The 20,816-nt window shown below is 41.4% G+C and overlaps 1 protein-coding gene across 4 annotated transcripts; it reads left to right on the top strand.

The window, feature by feature from the left end:
- Positions 1–11,178: 11,178 nt before the first annotated feature.
- On the top strand, positions 11,179–20,657 carry EMB1220 (pre-mRNA processing ribonucleoprotein binding region-containing protein). 4 transcript variants are annotated; one of them, XM_077359199.1, is made up of 9 exons: positions 11,179–11,346; positions 12,084–12,159; positions 12,386–12,451; positions 12,658–12,795; positions 13,172–14,064; positions 14,157–14,227; positions 18,101–18,203; positions 18,437–18,512; positions 20,322–20,657. In XM_077359199.1, exons 2-9 carry the CDS (start codon positions 12,157–12,159, stop codon positions 20,427–20,429), a joined length of 1,458 nt encoding a protein of 485 aa, XP_077215314.1. In that variant the 5' UTR covers positions 11,179–11,346; positions 12,084–12,156; the 3' UTR covers positions 20,430–20,657. The 4 variants fall into 4 exon arrangements, with proteins under 4 accessions (XP_077215314.1, XP_077215315.1, XP_077215316.1 ...); XM_077359200.1 differs by having other exon boundaries at positions 11,179–11,350; positions 12,097–12,159; XM_077359201.1 differs by having other exon boundaries at positions 11,179–11,350.
- The last annotated feature ends 159 nt before the right edge of the window (positions 20,658–20,816 follow it).

Here is a 20,816-nt window from a genome sequence, read left to right as displayed (position 1 = left end):
TCTCAGGGAGACTTTGGTTGGGTGCTCTCAGGGAGACTTTGGTTGGATGCTCTCAGGGAGACTTTAGTGAGGTGCTCTCAGGGAGACTTTGGTTGGATGCTCTCAGGGAGACTTTGGTTGGGTGCTCTCAGGGAGACTTTGGTTGGGTGCTCTCAGGGAGACTTTGGTGAGGCGCTCTCAGGGAGACTTTGGTGAGAGTGCTCTCAAGGAGACTTTGGTTGGGTGCTCTCAGGGAGACTTTGGTTGGATGCTCTCAGGGAGACTTTGGTTGGATGCTCTCAGGGAGACTTTAGTGAGGTGCTCTCAGGGAGACTTTAGTGAGGTGCTCTCAGGGAGACTTTGGTTGGATGCTCTCAGGGAGACTTACACGGATGATGCCTCAGGGGTCTTACACAGATGGGATGCCTCAGGGGTCTTACACGGATAGGATGCCTCAGGGGTCTTACACAGATGATGCCTCAGGGGTCTTACACGGATGATGCCTCAGGGGTCTTACACAGATGGGATGCCTCAGGGGTCTTACACGGATGGGATGCCTCAGGGGTCTTACACGGATGGAATGCCTTAGGGGTCTTACACGTATGGGATGCCTCAGGGGACTTTGGAAGGGATGGATATTTCTTTTGATTTTGATTGATTGATTTATTGATTCAGATTGATTCCTTTGAAATTTATTTTGTCTCTTGCCGAGAAAATGGGAGTGCGAGTTCTTTACTGAGGACCAGGCTCACATGATCTGCTGAGGTTCTGAGTATTGACCACTTCTTCTGAGAGAACTGAATTCTGCTGGAGATTGAAGGCTGCGTGAGCACATTCTAGACTTCGCTAGGGAAACTGATTTTCTTGGAGAATTGACTCTTCTGAATAGTGGAATCAACTGAGGAGTTTAGAGGTTTGGCTTGAGATGTGCTCGTACCCCTCTTATCTTAACTTGCTGGAGGCCTTATTACTGATTGCCTTTGTGTGCTTGACATCTTTTATGACGCGAGTCATAAAAGATGCCCCTAGTATATTGTGTTTCCATGACAGGAGTTTTAAGGAGGCAGGACAATGATGGTTGAAGAAAAGATGTTTCATTTCATGAAGGCTTGAGGTTGCACAGTTTTTTTTTTTTTTGTATGGAGAGAGTAGGACAATCACCATGATGGCCGAGTCTGAGAATCCCTTCTTTCGTATTGCTAACTTTTGGAGGCTTAAGGTCTCTGGTAGGTTTGAATAAGATGTCTCTCGCCCCTTCTGATACCTAAACCAGGATTTACTCTGAATTTTCTTTGCATTTTGGAAGACACGCTCCCATTCTTCCAGCACCCGACAGTTTGGACTTTGCAAGGAAAGGGACCACAAATATGAAGGAGGAACAGATTTCCAAGGACTCAATCAAAGAAGACTCTTTTTGCTTTAAGGACTCGACTCGCTTTCGACTCACTCTTGGATCTGATGTGTTATTTTTCAAGGGTATGGCTTAGCCACTCTTAGAGTATTTCGAAGACCATGTCAAGAGGCACTACTCTCCTCTTTCGGTGTTTCCGTCATGGTTATTATCCCTTTCGGATTGCTCGGTTTCAATGCCCCTAGTTTAGAGGAATGTTAAAGTAATCTTGCTGGCACTACTTGGACTCCGAGATTTTGCCCTGGTTGAAGACTGTTTCTCCATCTTGATGATTCGCTTTTTCGTTGGAAGTCATTGCCATTGACCAGATTGCCTTTTCAGGTTTTCAATCTGACGGACCGTTTGCCCTAACTTTTGCCTGGTTCGCCCTTTCGGGTTTTCAATCCAGCGGGCTTGATACCCTAATTTTTGCCTAAGCCGACTTTTCAGTTGTCAACTTAGCGGGTGAATGACCCTAAATTTTGCCTAGACCGCCCTCTCGGGTTTTCAGCCTAGCGGGTCTTCAGACTCCATCGTTTTTTTTTTTTTTTTTTGACTTTGAACCTCTGCTTGTTCACCAGAAAGACTTTCTAGGCGGGATTGGGTTCAAAAGGGTTGGATATTTCCTTTGGATTTCAAAGTTTCAACCGAACCTGGATTGGTCAGGTTGCCTAAGTACCCCAAAAATGGAGGATCAGGTCCGCGTAGTTTGCTGGGGTTTGGAACACAATGATTTGGCTTTAAGCTCAAAAGTTGAAAGGGAATAATTTGATTTTTATTCCAAAGGTTGAAAGGGAATAATTTGACTTTTATTCCAAAGGTTGACCGAACCTGAATTGATCAGGTTGCCTACGTACCCTATAGAAAGGGATCAGGTCAGACGTAGTTCGAAACGAACTACCCCTGGTTTGTGGGTGCTTGAAAATAATGTTTGATTTTGTTGAGGCTCGAAGGTGTTTGCAAAAGGATTTTTTTTTAAACTTGGGATTTTGGCATTTAAGGCTCAGGCGTCCAATGATGGCCTTCTGGTGTTTTGGCATACAAGCTTCTTGAATGGCTAAGGTTCAATGGCTTTGAACTTTTTCTCTTTTTCTTTTTTTTTTTTTTTTTGAGGAATCTGGCGGCATTTCCTGGCAAGACTTCATCTGCACTGTGCAAGCTAGACTGATTGAATTCCCACTTTGTCTTTGAGATCTCGCACTGATATTCGGGATTCTACGACTCTGGGTCTTCTCTAAATGCTGAAGATGATTTTGAAATTTTCAATCTATTTATCAGCTCTGCTTTTTGAGATTCTGACGTTCTTGAGGAGTTGACGTGGGGCATGCTCCCCTCTCCTTTCTTCTCTGGATTCTATCCTTCTTTTTTTTTATTGGATGTCGGGGAGGCCCCTACTCCTTGAATGTTCTAACTTGAAATTCCATCGGAATGTATAGCCTAAGTATTCTTTTTGGGGTTCATGTTCTATGCTCATGACTTTGTTGTCCGAAAGTCTTCTCTCAATTTTTCATTAACTTCACTTGATGTCTGGTATTCTTCGTTTGAAATTTTTGCTTTTTCGACCCGATGTCTAAAGCTGAGGGTGACTCACGTTGAACAGTGTCAAGATACGCTTCCGGTTTATCCTCATAGGACCAAGCAACACTTATTTGAACCCTCTAAATAGGTTTATCGATTCTTTGCGTTCTTCGGGAGATTTTGCCAATCCTTATTTCCCGAGTTTCGGATTTGGATACCACTATCCACGGTATCGATTTCATCTTCGAGTGGCTTTGCTCGACGCTCTTCCCCTCGTTTGATCAGCTTTCAAATCTCGAGGAGAATTTCATCGGCATCCTCGTCTGAGGAGAGTGTCTTAATTTGTTTATTAACATTAGATCCAAGAGTGAACATATACAAGAATAATGACGACACTGGAATCAAATGTTCGTTGCATTGAATGTTTGAAGTACATACATTGATTTTTGACGCGCCACGATAGGCTCTCCATCAAATTCAACAAAAGATTGGACATTGGTTCACAATGAGAGAGACCAATAAACACAACGTACGTAGAATTGATATTGACATGGTTAGGCTTACCAACTTTGACAGGAGGGTTGGTATACACTCTTCCAAACAAATTTCAAAGATGAGACACTTCATCGGAGGCAACGGATTGGCGCTGAAAGTTCAAGGACAACGTGCCTTCATTGATAATGATTGGAGAGAGCAATCCTGGAGTTAGAATCTCAGAAGAGAGGGCCTCTTTGGTTTCTGTTGATCCAGCTCAAATTGTCCTTGAGCACCTGACAATGGCAAGGCTTTCTCTGGTATAATGTTTTCAAGGAGTTCAAGCTCTGACATTTTTCTTTTCCCTTCCTAATCATTTTCCAGCCCAGAAGTGGTACAGGTAAAGGTGGTGAGATCTATGAAGGGTTGAAAGGGTAGATTCCCATGGTGGGTGTAGGAGGTGCAACACGGTTATGTGCAGGGTTCTCAGAAGCATTTGAGTTCAAGAAGAATGAGGGGATCCCTGTCTATCAGGTCATGGATGTCATCACCATCTCTCTCATTTCTCTCAGGACGAGACTTTCAGCATACTCAGCCATCTGGGCAATGTGAGAGGAAAAAGGTATAGTGGGCTAGACCAAGCGAGTTTAGAGATGAAAGCTTTTTTGGGGTTGATGGTAGACGAGTGACTAAGACTCCTGTCATGGACACCATAAACACTAGGCTCAATGAGAATTAATCGCATGACAATGTAATGCGCAAGTTGAGACAAAAGGTAGCGCCAACACATCCTTCCCTTGGATCAAAATCCGACAGCTTAATGGTTGTACATGAAGATGTGGTACGACAAGTACATGGTTTGTCAACAAGCCTAAAAGGATGATGACCACACTCAAGGTATTTGGAGAAAATTCGGCAGCATAACGGCTATACCAGGAGATGTGGTAAGGTAAGCACATGGTTTGTCAATGAACCCAAAAGGATAATGATTACGCTCAAGGGTTCTAAAAAAAATTGGCAGCATGACGGCTATACTAGGAGGGTCTCAGCAACTAAACATGAAGAGTATGCCGTCATGGTCAAGATAAAGCAGGGTTCTCAGCAAGAACACACACTCCGATAATGATAATGGCAAGGTAGACTCACAATCGACATGTGGAACACGGTCTGATCAGGATCAATCAAAGGATCAGACTCATGGGAGATAGATCATGGCTAAGAGAGCCAAGAATCTTATGATAATCCACAGAATGGATAGAGAAGAATAATTGATTAGATTATGAAGGAAAACTTAACTAGGAAGTAAACCCTAATCTAATAACAAACATGTACATATATATACATATATATATATATATATACATCCTAACCAGGGGCACCAACCCTAGTCTAATCTAGCGGAGCCAAGGAGGTCTTGACTCGTGACAGACTGATGAGTGTACTAGGACCGCGCTGTAGCCACGCAAGGTGAGCTACCCTAGTCTACAAATGGGACAAGGCTCCTAACTCTAGGCTTCACATGTGTAAGCAACACATGTTCGTCCTCATATGAATACAATACATATGTATATAAACACGGGTACTTCCTAGTTGGGTTTCACTAAGTCAGTAAGTATATACATAATATATAAAACAAAGTAGGGCTCCGGACTCAATCTATCGGGTACTATGCGTATGAAACATACTTAACATGTATAACAAAAGTACGCCCAATGTTATACATAGTATGCTTCATTGCCCATCGGCTGCTGTAGACAAAAGTACGCCCAATGTCTACGGCTGCAGCACCGGCGCATAGCTTGGAAATAGATTCAACAGTACCATCAGGGTGTAATGACATCCCAGTCGGGCACGCATCGAATCTATCCCGTGGAGCCAATAACGAAAACAAATAAAGAAATAAAGAATATGACGATGCATGATGTGCAGTGTGTGAATCCCTTGTTTTATTTACGCACCTACTTGGTGCCCCTGGATTTCTAACGATAAAGTTCCCATTTAACTTGGTTTTGACCCAAATTTCTTCTAAATTAATAAAGATGGCATTTTTACAGAGTTAGGCAATGTTCCAAGATTTCCCCAGCAGAGTCGCCAGCCTGTGGAACCAGATCCGGGACGGGCGTGAGGGGACGGGCCCCCGCGCGAGTCTCTAGATCATCCACGTGAAGGAGAGCCCCACCAAGGAACCCTCGAAAGAGTGCCCCTCACAGCATGAGCGGCGATGTAAAGTGAGATACCTCTCGATTCGGGGACTAGCCCGGATTCGAGACGCACCTTAAGCAAAGAAAGAGTCGCCATCCAAGGAAGTGGGCCCTGGATCCCATGCTGTGCTCTGTCGCAACAGATAACCAGAGATACAAAGGGTTCGTGCCTGATGACGAATGGGGAAGGGATTAGGCGCCCCCAATTCGCCCAAGTGCTAGCACCTGGTCTCTTATGCCATTTATTATTAATTTTGAAGAATTTTGGGCGAAAATCATGTGAAATGGGAACGAGCATCCCCGAGAAAACGTCTATCTAAGCATGCATGACCCTGGGATGGGCAAAAGAAAATAGACATCCAAATCCTAACTCACCGCATCTACTCCTAACCCATCACATCTAGGAAAGCAGTAACATCCGCATGCACAGCTACAGCTAAACAAGCAATATCAGATATGGTAAGCGAAAAGCAGTAAATAGCCACAGCTAAGCATGTGAAACTAAGCGCACAAATAATAAGCAATCTAAAAGTAAACACACAAGGAACCAAAGACAAACACACGATAAACAAAAGATGTGAGGAAAGAAATGAATCGATAAATCGACGGTACATGAGGACCGAGAATACCAGGGAAAATAAAAGGGAGCATACGATAGGCTCAGAGAGTCCAATGAATCAAACTCAACAATCCTGATCCGCTGAAGATCGGATAGGTCTCACGATCGTCATAGCCTATCGTTGGGCTCAGCGAGGACAATCCCTGCGAAGGGGCCACGCTACGTCGTCGCCCGTCCCAAAACGCGATAAAAACGTCGGAAAATCGATAAAACCGGCAAACCACGATGAAAACCGGAAATGGAATGAAAAGAGGGCTCCGAGTGACCTGGCAATCACCATCCTTGCCCATTTTTGCTTTTGTTTTGAAATGTTTGGAAATATTTATTAAGAAGGTTTGACTGAACTTGGGTGGATGAAAAGGTGAGAGGGTGTAAAAATAGTGTGTGAAAATGGTGACTGCACTCAGGATGCCAGCAGCACGCCTGAGCTGCCTACGTACCCCTCAGCTAGGGATCAAGCCATCCGTAGTTCGGAAGGAAATGTGAGAAATAATGGTAAAGTGGTATAAAAAAGAGTGAAAGTGAAAATGGTGTGTAAAAAAATGGTGACTGCACTCAGGATGCCAGCAGCACGCCTGAGCTGCCTACGTACCCCTCAGCTAGGGATCAAGCCATCCGTAGTTCGGAACAGATTTTCCTAACTACACTCTAATGACTCGAGATTTTTGAGATTTTTGATTTTTCAGATGTTTTTGATTTTTTTCGACACAAGAGGACAAAATCCTATCATCACAAGTGGAGGACAGACTCCTGATATCCCGCAAAGGTTGGACAGCATCCTATGCTTTGCGGGGGGGATGAACAGAATAACAACTCTGCAAGGGTTGGACAGCATCCTATACCTTGCATGAGTGAATAAAATCACGTGATTGGATGAGGGGATGGACAGAATCCTAACCCCTATGATGATAGGACAGACCCCTGAAAGACTGAAGGACTGACTCCTATGCTGAAGACTGACTCTGAAAGATGGAAGGACGGAATCCTAAACTCTCTATGACAGACTCTAAAAAAAAAGAAGAAAACCACACAAACGGGCCACACGTCAGCGGGCCCCACACGTCAGCGGGCCCCACACGTCAGCGGGCCCCACATAAACGGGTCCCACACACAGCGGGCCCCACACACAGCGGGCCCCACACATCAGCGGGCCCCACACACAGCGGGCCCCACACAGCAGCGGGCCCCACACGTCAGCGGGCCCCACACGTCAGCGGGTCCCACACGTCAGCGGGTCCCACACCAGCGGGTCCCACATCAGCGGGCCCCACACACAGCGGGCCCCACACATCAGCGGGCCCCACACACAGCGGGCCCCACACACAGCGGGCCCCACACATCAGCGGGCCCCACACAGCCGCGGGCCCCACACAGCCGCGGGCCCCACACATCAGCGGGTCCCACATCAGCGGGCCCTACACACAGCGGGCCCTACACACAGCGGGCCCCACACATCAGCGGGTCCCACACATCAGCGGGCCCCACACATCAGCGGGGTGTCTACAATCACAAGCAACTCAAGCCTCCAAATAAAACTCAAGAACAAAAACAAACATTCAAGAGAAACTACTTACATGGACTGCTAATCGAGTTTAAAAAAAATGATCAAAGCTCGGAAAGATTTGAAATCAGCAGCTTGATCCTCACTCCTTTCAGATTTGCAGACCTCGGATCTTGGCCGGAGATGGAATCATTGCAGGAGGTAGTAAAAATCGACGGAATCCGATGATACTGACCGAAGAAGGGAGAAATTTGCCGGAGATCCGCCGGATCTGAGACGCTTGTGGCGTAGATGGAGATGAAGAAGGTGACTGGTAATGAGAGATGTGCGATCGGATTCCGGCAAGGAATTCGCCGGAGAAGATGACTGGCCGGATCTCTCTCTCTGCCGATTTTCTTCTTTTTTTTTTCTTTTTTCCCCCTGGTTTTTCTCCTCTGCTCCCTTTTTCTCCACTGTCGATTTCCTTTTTTTTTCTTTTTTTTTTTCGTTCTCCCCTCATGCGAGAGACCAGGGGGAGACTCATCATGAGTCCGAGACTCATCATGAGTCTTCATGAGGGGAGAAAAATGAGGGTTTTTTTGTCCCCCTCATGTCCCCCCATTTCCTCCCCATTTTCTCATTTTTTCGTAAAAAAAATAAAAACAATCATCACAAATGGCATCGGATGCCATAAAAAAAAAAATAAAAAAAAAACATACTCATTACCGGCCATTTTAAAAACAAAGGAAATGATGACTGTCCTTATTCTCTCTTTGAATACAAGCGCATCCCACATTAGCGGGTCCCACACAAGCGGGTCCCACACCAGCGGGCCCCACACAAGCGAGTCCCACACAAACGGGTCCCACATCAGCGGGCCCCACATCAGCGGGCCCCACACAAGCGGGTCCCACACAAATGGGCCCCACACAAACGGGCCCCACATCAGCGGGTCCCACACAAAAGCGGGTCCCACACAAGCGGGCCCCACATTCCCTTTTGCTCGGATTAATTTCATTCATTTTCCGCCTGACCTCGGGATTTTATTCGAATATGCAGGTTTAGGGCCTTGTCAAAATGGGGTGTCTACACTCATGCAACAGACCATCCGCGAAATGCCTACTGCGATGGTCCCTTGGACGCTAGCAAATCCCCTTGTACAAAAAACAATGGAAAACACAGTATGGTGAATATATAAGATCTCTTGTAATAGTGTAAGTGGATTAATTTTTTCATTGGAGAACATGAGAAAACAATTACGAGAGAGAGAGAGAGAGAGAGAGAGAGAGAGAGAGAGAGAGAGAGAGAGAGAGACTTGTAGAATTCCTTCTATGGGATTGTTGACTGAGAAAAATGATGAAGTGGGAGACGAAATTTAAGACTGCAATTTTAACTACTTCCAAGTGCGAGCAATCCCTTGTGTACATAGTCGGCTAGCAGTCTAAATTTAAAAGGAGGAATGCTAAACTGAAGGGCACCCTTGCAAAAATCAGCCTTGCTCTGCTGTTGGATACATCTCATCAAGGTGCATTTATTTTTTCTTAATTTTTACATTGTAATACCATTATAAATGCATTTTGGTGACGTGGATCCAATGGGGGCACCCTTGCGATTTATCTTTGCAAGTGCACCCTTCAGTTTTAGTAGTGGTTCATGTAGTTTTGGGTAAATTACAATGGATCGGTCAAGTTTAGACCGTGAGGAAGTCTAAACTGAAGGGAACCCTTGCAAAAAAGAGGTGAAATGGCTCCCCCGTTGGCTGTACATCACCATCATGTTTGACTTTTCAACCGTTATTAATGCATGATGGTGATGTGTAGGTAATGTGTAGAAGAGCCCTTTCACCTTCTTTTTGGCAAGGGCTCCCTCCAGCCTAGAATTCCTCTTAGACTGTTAACATAGCCATTTTCGATGGAAACACATTGGGACAACTCTTTTGTCCACCTTTTGAAATAGGGCAATGATAAATTCGCACCCCCCACAACGTGAACGGACATCGTTAAAGTATGTCACTGACCCTCCTTTAAAGGGGTGTGAATTATCCTACAGGACTGCGAATTTATCAACGCGGTTGAAGTATTATTTTTAATTACCCATTATAAAGCCACAAGGTATAGGTTTAGAATTGTCGGACGAGTGAATATTTGGGTACGGCCTGCTCATAGCAAGCCCTGACAAATAATCAGTTTGGATCGTGGAACAAATGGGCTTCACTTAAAAATTTAACTGCATGCATCTTACAACAGCTCTATCTAGTCCTTCTAAAAAGTCTAACCTAAAAAACTTGGTTGTTTGGATACGGGGAGAGAAATCTTGTCCAATTTCCCATACAAAATGAGTTTATCAGTGTCCGAATGAGTCATACAATTTTTTCATGAATCCTTTTGGCTCTGTTCACTTCTTTTCCCTGGATCATTTTCCTTTCCTTTCCAGGTGACATAGCAGAAGGGAAAGGAATGAAGAGGAAAAGGCTTCGTTTTCCATGGAAAGCCTATTTCCGATATATTTAATCGGAAAGCAAATCTCAAGCAACATGGAAAAAGTCAATTTTCACGTCATTTTTAGCCTTTAAATAAGAAATTCCACATCTGATAATAGTTTTCCCCGGAAAAGAAGTGAACACAGAAATTCTATCTTGTCAAGGTCTTGTCAGGGAAAAAAAAGGCTGTTTTCGCACCAGGAAAAAGAAGTGAACAGAGCCTTTAGGGAAATTACAACTACATTAGACCCATATTTTTTTTAAAGAAAAATGGGCATTCTTTTCAAGAAAGAAGTAATTTCCATAATTTTTGCAATGGGAATCCAAGTAGTCCAAAATAGTTTTGTAACCAATATTACTTGAGGTGCGTAGAGAGTGATAATTCCATTTTTCGCCATTTACCGCCATTTACCAAATTTCGGTCTGAAATTTCGATTAAATGCCATTATTTATTAAAAAAAAAGTATTACAAAATTTCGGTACAGAATTTCGAACCAAATTACAAAATTTCGGACCGAAATTTCGGTTTTCGGTGGGGTCCGAAATGGTTACCGAAACTGAAATTTTAAACCATGCTTTTGATAACTCAAATTTGTTTTTTAATTGGCTGCTAATAACCATTGACAGCTGTTTAAATAAAAAAGAAAGTTAGTGCAATCATCAAACATGGTAGTGCAACTGGTGTTGGTCCATCAAGAAACAATTTTTCTTGGAGCCCAAAAATACAGTGGGGTCCACATTTTTGTGTGATCCAAACCATTCATTCTTTGGGCTCTACTTAGATAGGGTATGCCCTGAAAATCTTCTCTATGGGATGATCATAACCTCAGTATAGAAACCTACACGGAGGATTATGATCATCCCATGGAGAAGATTTTCTGGGCACAACCTATCTAAGTCTTGGCCCAACAAATGAATGGTTTGGATCACCCAAATAAAGTGGGCCCACTGTATTTTTGGGCTGCACGTGCGTACGAGGCCGTTCTCCATACTATTTCTCCCAAAAAACAGTGGGAAAAGATAAATTCGCACCCTCTTTAGGATAATTCGCACCACCTCTCCTCAACCGCCCTAAAAAAAACTTTCTCTCTCTCTCTCATTCGAATCGAATCGAACCAAAGAAAGAAAATAGGTGGTAGCAGAAGCTCTCTCCCTCTCTATCCATAAGAGACGAAGAATACGAAGACCTCAATCTCTATCTTGACTGTACGTAAGATCATTTAACTTTTTATTTGTTCTAAACCCTATTTGTCATCTTTCCGTTATTCAATTTCGCTTCACGAGAAATTCAGGGATTATATGGGTTTTAGGGTTCAGCAAAAGCGGGTAACCTTATATTGAAAGTGATTTTTCGACGAAAATTCAATTCAGGGATTATGGGTTTTAGGGTTCAGAGATAGCAGGCTACCTTGATTGAAAGGATTTTTTTTTGACGGAAATTCTTCCTATTTGAATGTAATGTATATCCTGAAAACTCTGTTCAGTATACACGAAATATCGTATTTACATTAAAAAAAAACAATGACAATAATTTAGAGATTATGGGATTGCTTCTTTCTGCTTAAATCGAATACTGGAGAGTAAAATCTCATAATTTTCTGTATTTGATTAATGTAATTTCCAATCTTGCGATTTGTTGTGTTCACATCAGTGGCGATTTGGGTGCAGTTTGGGTTTTTCCTTGATTAGTCTTGCAATCTTAAAACACCCCAAATTTCACTCAAATTGTGATTCAAATGAAAGTACCTACATACCCTATATACGGGTTTTTCCTATATTAGTCTTGCAATCTAAAAAAACCAGAAATTTCGCTCAAATTGTGATTCGAACGAAAGTACCTACTTACCCTAAATATGGAAACAAGCAATTTATTGGGTGTGGGGCATGAGATTGCTGCTGCACCTGTCAAGATGAAATTCACTAATAACTTGACTGCTTGATAGTTTGTTCATGCAGATATCCTGTTTGGTCTAATTAACTTCTGGACTTTACGACGCTGTCATTGGAAGATAGAAAATGGTTAGTTTAAGGCATTTTATTTTCCCACTTTATTTCTCTAGGTTACTGTACATCTTTTATTCAAAGTTTCTATGTTTCCCAAATCCCAATTTCATTTTTTTGTTTTGTCATTACTCATTAATGTCGTTGCTTTTTCTTTTAAAAAAAAAATGTAAATATGATATTTCGCGTATACTGAACCATACATTTCTAATGCTGACTTTTCTTCATTATCGTTTCTTTCCAGGCCACCCTTGCTGATTCCTTCTTGGCAGACCTCGATGATTTATCTGACAATGAAGCCCATCTTCTTGTGAGTATTCATATCTTATTTATGTATCGTGATATTTTCCAGCCCAGGGAGTGCGCTATTTGTTATAGAAACTTGTTCATAAGGGTTATAACTCCACTCTTTTTTTTCAACTTTCTTTTTAATATTTCCTGGAGTAATTTTGTTTGTATCTTTTATTGTTTTCAATGGTCACTGACATTTTCTCACAAGGAATTATTCTTTCTTAGGATGATGGGGATGAGGATATTGAAGACATGGAAGAAGATGTTGATGGTGACATGGCTGATATTGAAGCTCTTAATTATGATGATCTGGATAGTGTTTCAAAATTGCAGAAGACACAGCGCTATATTGACATCATGCAGGTAGGTATCAAAACCTTTGGATAGTTTGGTTTTCATATTTTCTTGCTTGAAATATGCATCATAGGTTTCTTTTTGTATACTTAATTCATTTATGAGTGGCTGCATTTACATTTGGTTTATTCTTTCTCCATTTTTTTGGTGAGTTTTCTTGTAATATCTTTACTCCCACTCCCCACCCACCACGCGCACAAACATATTGTTTGGCTATTTATTATGCCCTTTCTTTTTATTTTTAATTCAATTTGAGCTCGTCTAATTTACATAATAACATTACGGGAACTACACATTAGCATAATTTTTTTCTTGCTTCGCGACTTCTAAATCTCACATACTTCTTTCTATGGATGGGATTGGGTTTTTTTTTTTTTTTTTTCAGAAAGTTGAAGATGCACTTCAGAAGGGGTCAGATATGTCAAAACATGGGATGGTTTTGGAGGATGATCCTGAATATCAGCTAATAGTTGACTGTAATGCTTTGTCGGTTGATATTGAAAATGAAATTGTTATTATTCACAACTTCATCCGTGACAATTATCGGCTGAAGTTTCCTGAGCTTGAATCCCTTGTACATCACCCAATTGATTATGCCCGAGTTGTAAAGAAAATTGGAAATGAAGTGGATTTAACCCTTGTTGACTTGGAAGGGCTTTTACCATCAGCTATTATCATGGTAGTTTCTGTTACAGCATCAACTACGAGCGGTAAGCCACTTCCAGAGGAGAATCTTAGAAAGACAATTGATGCGTGTGATCGAGCTCTCACTCTTGATCTATCAAAAAAGAAGGTCCTTGATTTTGTAGAGAGTAGAATGGGATATATTGCACCAAATCTTTCTGCTATTGTTGGAACTGCAGTTGCCGCAAAACTGATGGGGACAGCTGGCGGCCTATCAGCCCTAGCTAAGATGCCGGCTTGCAATGTTCAACTTTTAGGTGCAAAGAAGAAGAACCTAGCCGGGTTTTCTACCGCAACCTCTCAATTCCGTGTAGGCTACATCGAGCAAACTGAGATATTCCAAAGCACACCTCCTTCTTTGAAGATGCGAGCATGTCGACTATTGGCTGCAAAATCAACGCTTGCCGCACGAGTGGATTCTATAAGAGGGGATCCGACTGGGAAGACTGGAAGGGACTTGCGAGAAGAGATCCGTAAAAAGATTGAAAAGTGGCAAGAGCCACCTCCTGCAAAGCAACCAAAACCGCTTCCTGTTCCAGATTCGGAGCCTAAAAAGAAGAGGGGAGGTCGTAGGCTGCGGAAGCAGAAGGAAAGGTGAAACAACTTCCAATTTTACTGGGTTATGCAAATTTAGTTATTTCTTTCATGGGATTCTTTCATGTGCTAATTTAACTTTGCACTTTCAGGTATGCCATAACAGATATGAGAAAGTTGGCCAACCGAATGCAATTTGGAGTGCCAGAAGAGAGTTCTTTGGGTAAGTATAAGTTTTGAGTTGGAATTTAAACTCCATATGGATATGTCGTGGCTTGCATGCACAACATTGTTGTCGGTTACCTTTTTTTTCTTTTATCTGAAGATTGTAGAATTCTACTAAAGAACAATGCCAATCGATTTGGTACTGCTCTCAACGATTGGTACTAAGGGCCAAGGTTTGGAATCCCACATTAGAGAAACAATTGGGGATGCTAATGAGTGTCACTCATGCCCCAGTTGTGCTTTGGCCCCTCAATGAACCAAGGTTTTAAATTTTGTCTTCGATTTCAGTTTGGGTCACCCAGATACAGAAATGTTTTGGTTTCATTTGGAAAATTTGGTGGAAGTTCTGTAAAATCATGGAACAGTATGGAAGCATATGCAAATGAGAAAATTTTAAGATGAAACTTTAGGAAATGCTAGAATAAACGCAAACACTCTTAGAAACCATCACATAAGCAAGACCACCGTCCATAATACATCAGACACCTAGTGACATGTGCTGTCACGCAATACATACCCCATTTTATGTGTAATTCATATGAATATGTATACATAGTACGTACTCCATATTTCGCATGCAATTCTCGGTTTCGGTCGGTGCGTAAACAAGAACATTTTGGTTTTGGAGGAAATTTCGGTTTGAAATCTTGTAAAATTACGGAAATGTATGAAAGCATATGTAAATGATGAAATTTTATGATGAAACATTGGGAAATGCTAGAATAATCACAAATACATACTTAGAAATCATCACATGAGCAAGAAAGCCATCCATAATGGCTTAATCACATCAAACACCTAGTGACATGCGTTGCTACTCATGTCTGGAACAGTAAGGTCAATAAAGAAGTACAATATAATGAAGTATAAGAAAGTACAATGACCAATCTCCCTCTAAGGACCCCAACTCTATGTCAATACCACATAGAGTTACGAGGTATTATTGGTCACATGTCGATCTGAAATCTCATGCATAAGATACAGTTACTTTGCTTGCAATTCAATGATGTTACCTACTAAATATCATTCTCTAACGAAATGAAATGTAAATCAGAACATCTTTCCATTTTTGTCGTTCCATCCATTTCAGTAGAATTTCGGTTGTATTTTGAGAATTTTTGGAGTTTCGGTCTAAATTTTAGGGAAATAATGACGTGGAAAGAATTCATGTAGATTTCTTTGTGGCAGGGATGGAAATGTGAACATTTCGGTCTTTTCGGGGAAATTTAAAACCATGCAATGAATTAGCACTCAAGTAAATTAAGGAGTATCTAAAAATTAGGTGCCGCTTTTGCCACCCGAAAAATTAGGCACTTCCACCTCCATCTAAAAATTAGGGGGCTGGTTTTTCCACCCAAAAAACTTAGGCACTTCCACCTACGACAATCGAGGGGGATCTTACTTACCCTGGTTGTGCCAACAAGCAGCAATGGAGAGACAATGTTGGTGACCATTGATGGCGAGCAATGAAGAGACAATGATGTCGATCTGCGAGAGAAGGCAAAGGAGTGGAAAGGGTAGTGTCAGAGAAGGAAAGAGATGAATCATATGGAAATTGCCTGTTTGATCACTTCCATGATTTGAAGTGCAAGTGGGAGCACTGGTTGTTGGTGGAGTTTCTCGTGACGGAGGGGGAATGTGATCTTCTCCAGTCTGATTGGTCATACTGATTCATCCGAGGCCAAGGTCAGAGCTCTTCATTCCACTTTGTCGATTTTCCCTAATCAAATGAATTGGAGTTTAGGAGTGGAGGGAAATTCTTCTAAGGTGATATCTTGGGCACATGGAGATATCACATGTGTGTGGAGATTGGCTAGATTAATTGATGAGATTTATGATTTGTGTTCTAGGCGAGTGATCACTTTTTGCTCACATGATGTATTTACTCTTGACCTAAGTTATAAATTCCGTTCCGTTCCGGCCGGAATGGACTGGAATTCCGGTTCCGGGCCGGAATCCGGAACGGAATGGCCATATATTCCGTTCCGGTCGGAATTTCGGCCATTCAGTCATTTAAGTAAATGTCTTTACTATTTTTATTGTCCATTTACTTAAGATTTACATGTAAATAAGGGAATACCCCCATTTGGATCTATTAAAAATAGTTTCAAGACGGATAAAAAGTCAACTTTCCAGTACAAAATTCGATAAAAATGGGTTGGGTCAAAATCCTAACTTCCAAACGATGGGGTATTTTTCTAATTTTAAAAATTCATAAAATCTATCATGTCCAAACACTATTAAATCCCAAAAGTCCAGTAAAAAAAGTCTCATAATTTGGTCTCTAAAATTTTTTCATCTTATCAGGCACTGGTCAACATGCTGGTCAACACAGGCATTTCAGCTTATAGTGATTTTCCTTTAAGTAAATGTTGGATCTCTACATATTTTGTTCAATTTATTGTTTTTTCTATTTTTATCACAACTTCTGATTTTTTTGGATTTTTTTTTTCATAATTTTTACTATTAAAAAATAATTTCCCTCGTTATAGTGGAACAAAAAGTTTCGAACGAAATGCCGAACGAAACACCGAAACGTTCCGTTCCGATAGCCAAAACGAAACGGCGAACGAAACGGAATTTATAACTTAGCTCTTGACACATCTGGGGAGGAAGACGACATGCCAAATGACAATTGTGGCCCTGTCTACTGATGCTTGGGGGGGTCGACGATGACACTATAAACAACCTAAATATGGATCCAACTTTGGGGCTGTGATTCATTGGATGACTTCAGGGTCAAAGGATCCGCAATCTCGCGTGATATCATAAAGTATAGGCTCCTGTTCCAGGAGGGATACAATTTAGAGTCTGCAAGAGGGAGTAGAGTGGATTTTGGATTGATGAAAGATGCAACTATAGACCTTTGAATATGGATTTTCTCGGGTTATTTAGCATGGCCGCTGGAATGGAAATTAGTATGGCGATTCTTTTTGTAGAATTAATGAGAAGCTTGATTGGAACGTTAGATTTCACTGGCAATTTTTCAATCGGGAGGTATATTTGAATATTTTTCTCCTCCTCTAAAATCAATTCCGTCTATGTTAGAAGACAAGGATCTCTCTCTCTCTCTCTCTCTCTCTCTCTCTCTCTCTCTCTCTCTCGGCAATCTCCCACCATTCCAAAGAAAAAAAAGACTAAGGAATGAATATGAGAATTTGGAGATGGGCTTCAACACGAAGTTTGTTGGTTATCTCCTTTTATAATCATTTGATTGGCCAGGCGTGCCGTCTCCTGCTAGGGAAGTTTGGAGCTATAAGGCCCCGCAAGGAGTTGAGGTCTGCTGGATTTCGCGTCGGTTATCTCCAACTTTTGTTTCTGTAGTATTGAAGGAAAGCAGTGGATCTGAGAGTTGTTTCCCTCCCCCCCCCCCCCGGTTGATCGAGCTTGAAGTTTGGTATTTCATTGGAATTTCTTGGTTGGAAGTTGGGGATAGAATTTGGCTTTCAGCTTAAAGTTAGAGGCTTTCTTGTCAAGCCTGGATTTTCTTGGATAGGAATCAAAGGATCGGAATAATTAGATTTTGTTTTCTCACTTTTGTGCATGTGAGGAGATCTGCAAATGGGATTGCTGACAAACTAGCTAGGAGGGCGTACATAAGCAGAATTTAGTGTTGTTTGATTTCTTGCCACCTTGATTGACCTCTATGTTCATGTTTGGGTTGTAGGCTTGTCTTGTTAGTTTTCCTTTATTTGTAATCTCTCTATATTTTCAGGCGGACTTTCTCAGTCTTCCCTTTATTCAATGAAATCTGTTACCATTCGAAAAAAAATAAAAAAATAAAATTGAATTAGTCTGGAAAAATGGAAACTTTGTTCTTGCATCTGGTGACAACACTTTCTGTTTATTCTTATTATCATCCATGTCACAGGTGATGGGTTGGGTGAGGGTTATGGTATGCTCGGTCAGGCTGGAAACGGGAAACTGCGTGTATCAGTTGGTCAGAGCAAACTTGCTGCAAAAGTTGCCAAAAAGTAGGCATTTCCCTCTACTTCCCTGATTCCTCTGTTCCCCTTGTATACTGCAATTTCTTATCACTTTTACTTTTTTTGCAACACAAGGAGCTCAAATAATTTACTTAATGCTTCAAATGGTCAAAGTTGGATTTTTTTGGTCCATTTAAGCTGTTTAAGTTATTTGTAACTCCCATGTTCCTATATTACTTAATAAGCTACCTGACCTTTTTAATCAATCTGGAATATTTCAGGTTCAAGGAAAAGCAATACGGAAGCAGTGGTGCTACCTCGGGATTGACTTCAAGTTTGGCATTTACACCTGTACAGGTGGGTATCTAGATTTTTTTGAATTATATTTACTGGTGGGTATCTAGATGACTACCTTCATTGTTTCTTTACGTATTACACTGTATATTATGATATTCCACTTAAACTACCTATGTGGGGGCTTACTGAATTTGCTGTTAAACTTTGAAAGTCATTATAGGGAAGGTTTTTTTTTATTAATGCAATTTCTAATTGAAGGAAATTAACATATTTTAAGGAGTGCAATAACGAATAGCTCCATCTATAGACAGTTATTCATGGGGTTATGTCCTTTGATTCATTATCACAAATTGAAATTAATAGTTCCTTAGACCTCTACAATCTGGAATCAACAAATTAACTGAGGGTTGTGCTCCCTGTGTGAGCGTTGTGCTGCTCTCTTGGTATTATGTGCATCTTCATTTGGTCATTTTTTGGCTTTGGTGGAGGGTTGGTATTGTTGTGACCATGGGCAGACAAGCTGTTTTTTTGGCTCTTAACCCCATTTGCGGTTGCTTGGGTCGTTTGGATTGAAAGGAATAGAAAAACTTTTGAGGATGAAGATGACTCATTTGGCCGATTGGTCTGTGAGATTAAAATTCTCATATTCCCATGGGCCATTGCGAGGGAGTTTTAAGGGGTACTCAATCCAAGGCCTTCATCGGAGATGGGATGATATTATGTTGGATAGATTTGGGAAGGTGAAGAAGAAAACTAGATGGCCCCTCCACCCCCTAACATCCTTACCTTTAATCTCGAGTTCTCGATGGCACATCTCTTGGCAACCTGGATCCAACAGGTATTGGTGTTGTGTTTAGGTGCCTCACAGGGGATGTATGTAGTGCTTTATTTTTCTGGCCTGATTGGTAGGAAGGAGTCTAAGGAAGCAGATGCATGTGCTCTACTATCGGGTTAAAGCTCTTGATGGAAATCTCCTTGTGGAGGCTCTCTTCTAAGCCTTTTTTAGACCAAGAAGATCTCTCTGGACCATTGGAGATTAGCAGCAACCATTGATGAGAGTTTTTTTTTTCATTTTTCATTTTTTAAAAAATCTTTTCTTTTTACCTATATCATTCTTTGCACTAATTAGGTTGAACACTGTCGCTAAGAGGATTTGTTTGGGATTCCCCCGTAGGTGGGGCAATCTCTGCCCCTTTGTAACTTGTTTTCTTTTCTTTGTTTCTATGGAAGTTTTATTTTCCATCACCAAAAGGGAGAGGTTCTTTACCTCATCTTGACGTTAGCATAAGACCCTATTGTGATCAGTTTCTGTTCACACTCTGCAATCCCTTCCATTTTTATTTATGGACATTTTCCTGAATTTCATTTGATTTTGGTTTACATTTTTCTTCTTCTTCTTATTGTAGGGGCTTCTCCTTAGAATGATTTCAGCTACCAGTTGTCTTAATTTAGGAGTTGAATTTGGTTAGAAATAGGAGGCCTAGTAGGAAATGGACAGAGGGCTTGAGAGTATTTTTATGGTTGTATGCCTCACTTATGGATGTGATTTTAAATATTGAATTTTGTATTTCAAACTATCTCTGTTTCCTTCTAGTCCTGGGAGGCTACGAGCTGGGAGGCTATATCAGCTCTCCTTATAGGTTGGTCAACATGGTGGTAAAGCATGATTTGTATTTAAGTACTCCATCAATATGACCGTTTATATCCTTTTTGTGGCGAATCCATGAGTGTATATTTTTGGCTTTTGCTTAATGAAATTCTATCATGACATCATATGAAGTCTTATTGATTGCTTGTTTTGATTCGTCAATCTGTGCTATAGTCTTACTGGTTTTTGTCAATGACATGTGACTGTCGTCTATTGTGTAGGGAATAGAACTCACAAATCCACAGGCGCTTGCGAACCAGCTTGGTAGTGGAACTCAGAGTACCTACTTCTCGGAAATAGGGACATTCTCAAAGATCAAGAGGCCTTAACCACTCAGCACCATGCTTTTGTTACTCCTTGTCAGACTAGTCCACTTGGTTTCATAACTTCTCATTTTTATGATCCTGAACAATTGCTGATGGAGTCATTGAATATGCAAGTGAATTGTGAGACAGGGATTTAAATGTCAACAACCTACATACATTCTGATGTATAAATTTTCTAACTCTATGCTTTGTTATATCCACTTTCCGTTTGAATGGATTGTTCGACTGCGAGATTATTGGGCTATGCAGATGGGCATCTACCAATCTAAGTGGAATGAGGGTCCCATTTGTGTGTAAATTTATGATCTAATTAGACCTCTAGTTTAAACACAAGTTACAGCAACATTCCAATCAAATTGCACCCCAAACTTGGGGTAAAGGAGCAGTCCA

The sequence above is a fragment of the Tasmannia lanceolata genome, unplaced genomic scaffold, assembly GCF_043159265.1.
Source record: "Tasmannia lanceolata isolate RefF3 unplaced genomic scaffold, GAP_Taslan_0.1 ptg000018l, whole genome shotgun sequence".
NCBI lineage: Eukaryota > Viridiplantae > Streptophyta > Magnoliopsida > Canellales > Winteraceae > Tasmannia > Tasmannia lanceolata.
This window is presented reverse-complemented; position numbering and strand designations above follow the sequence as displayed.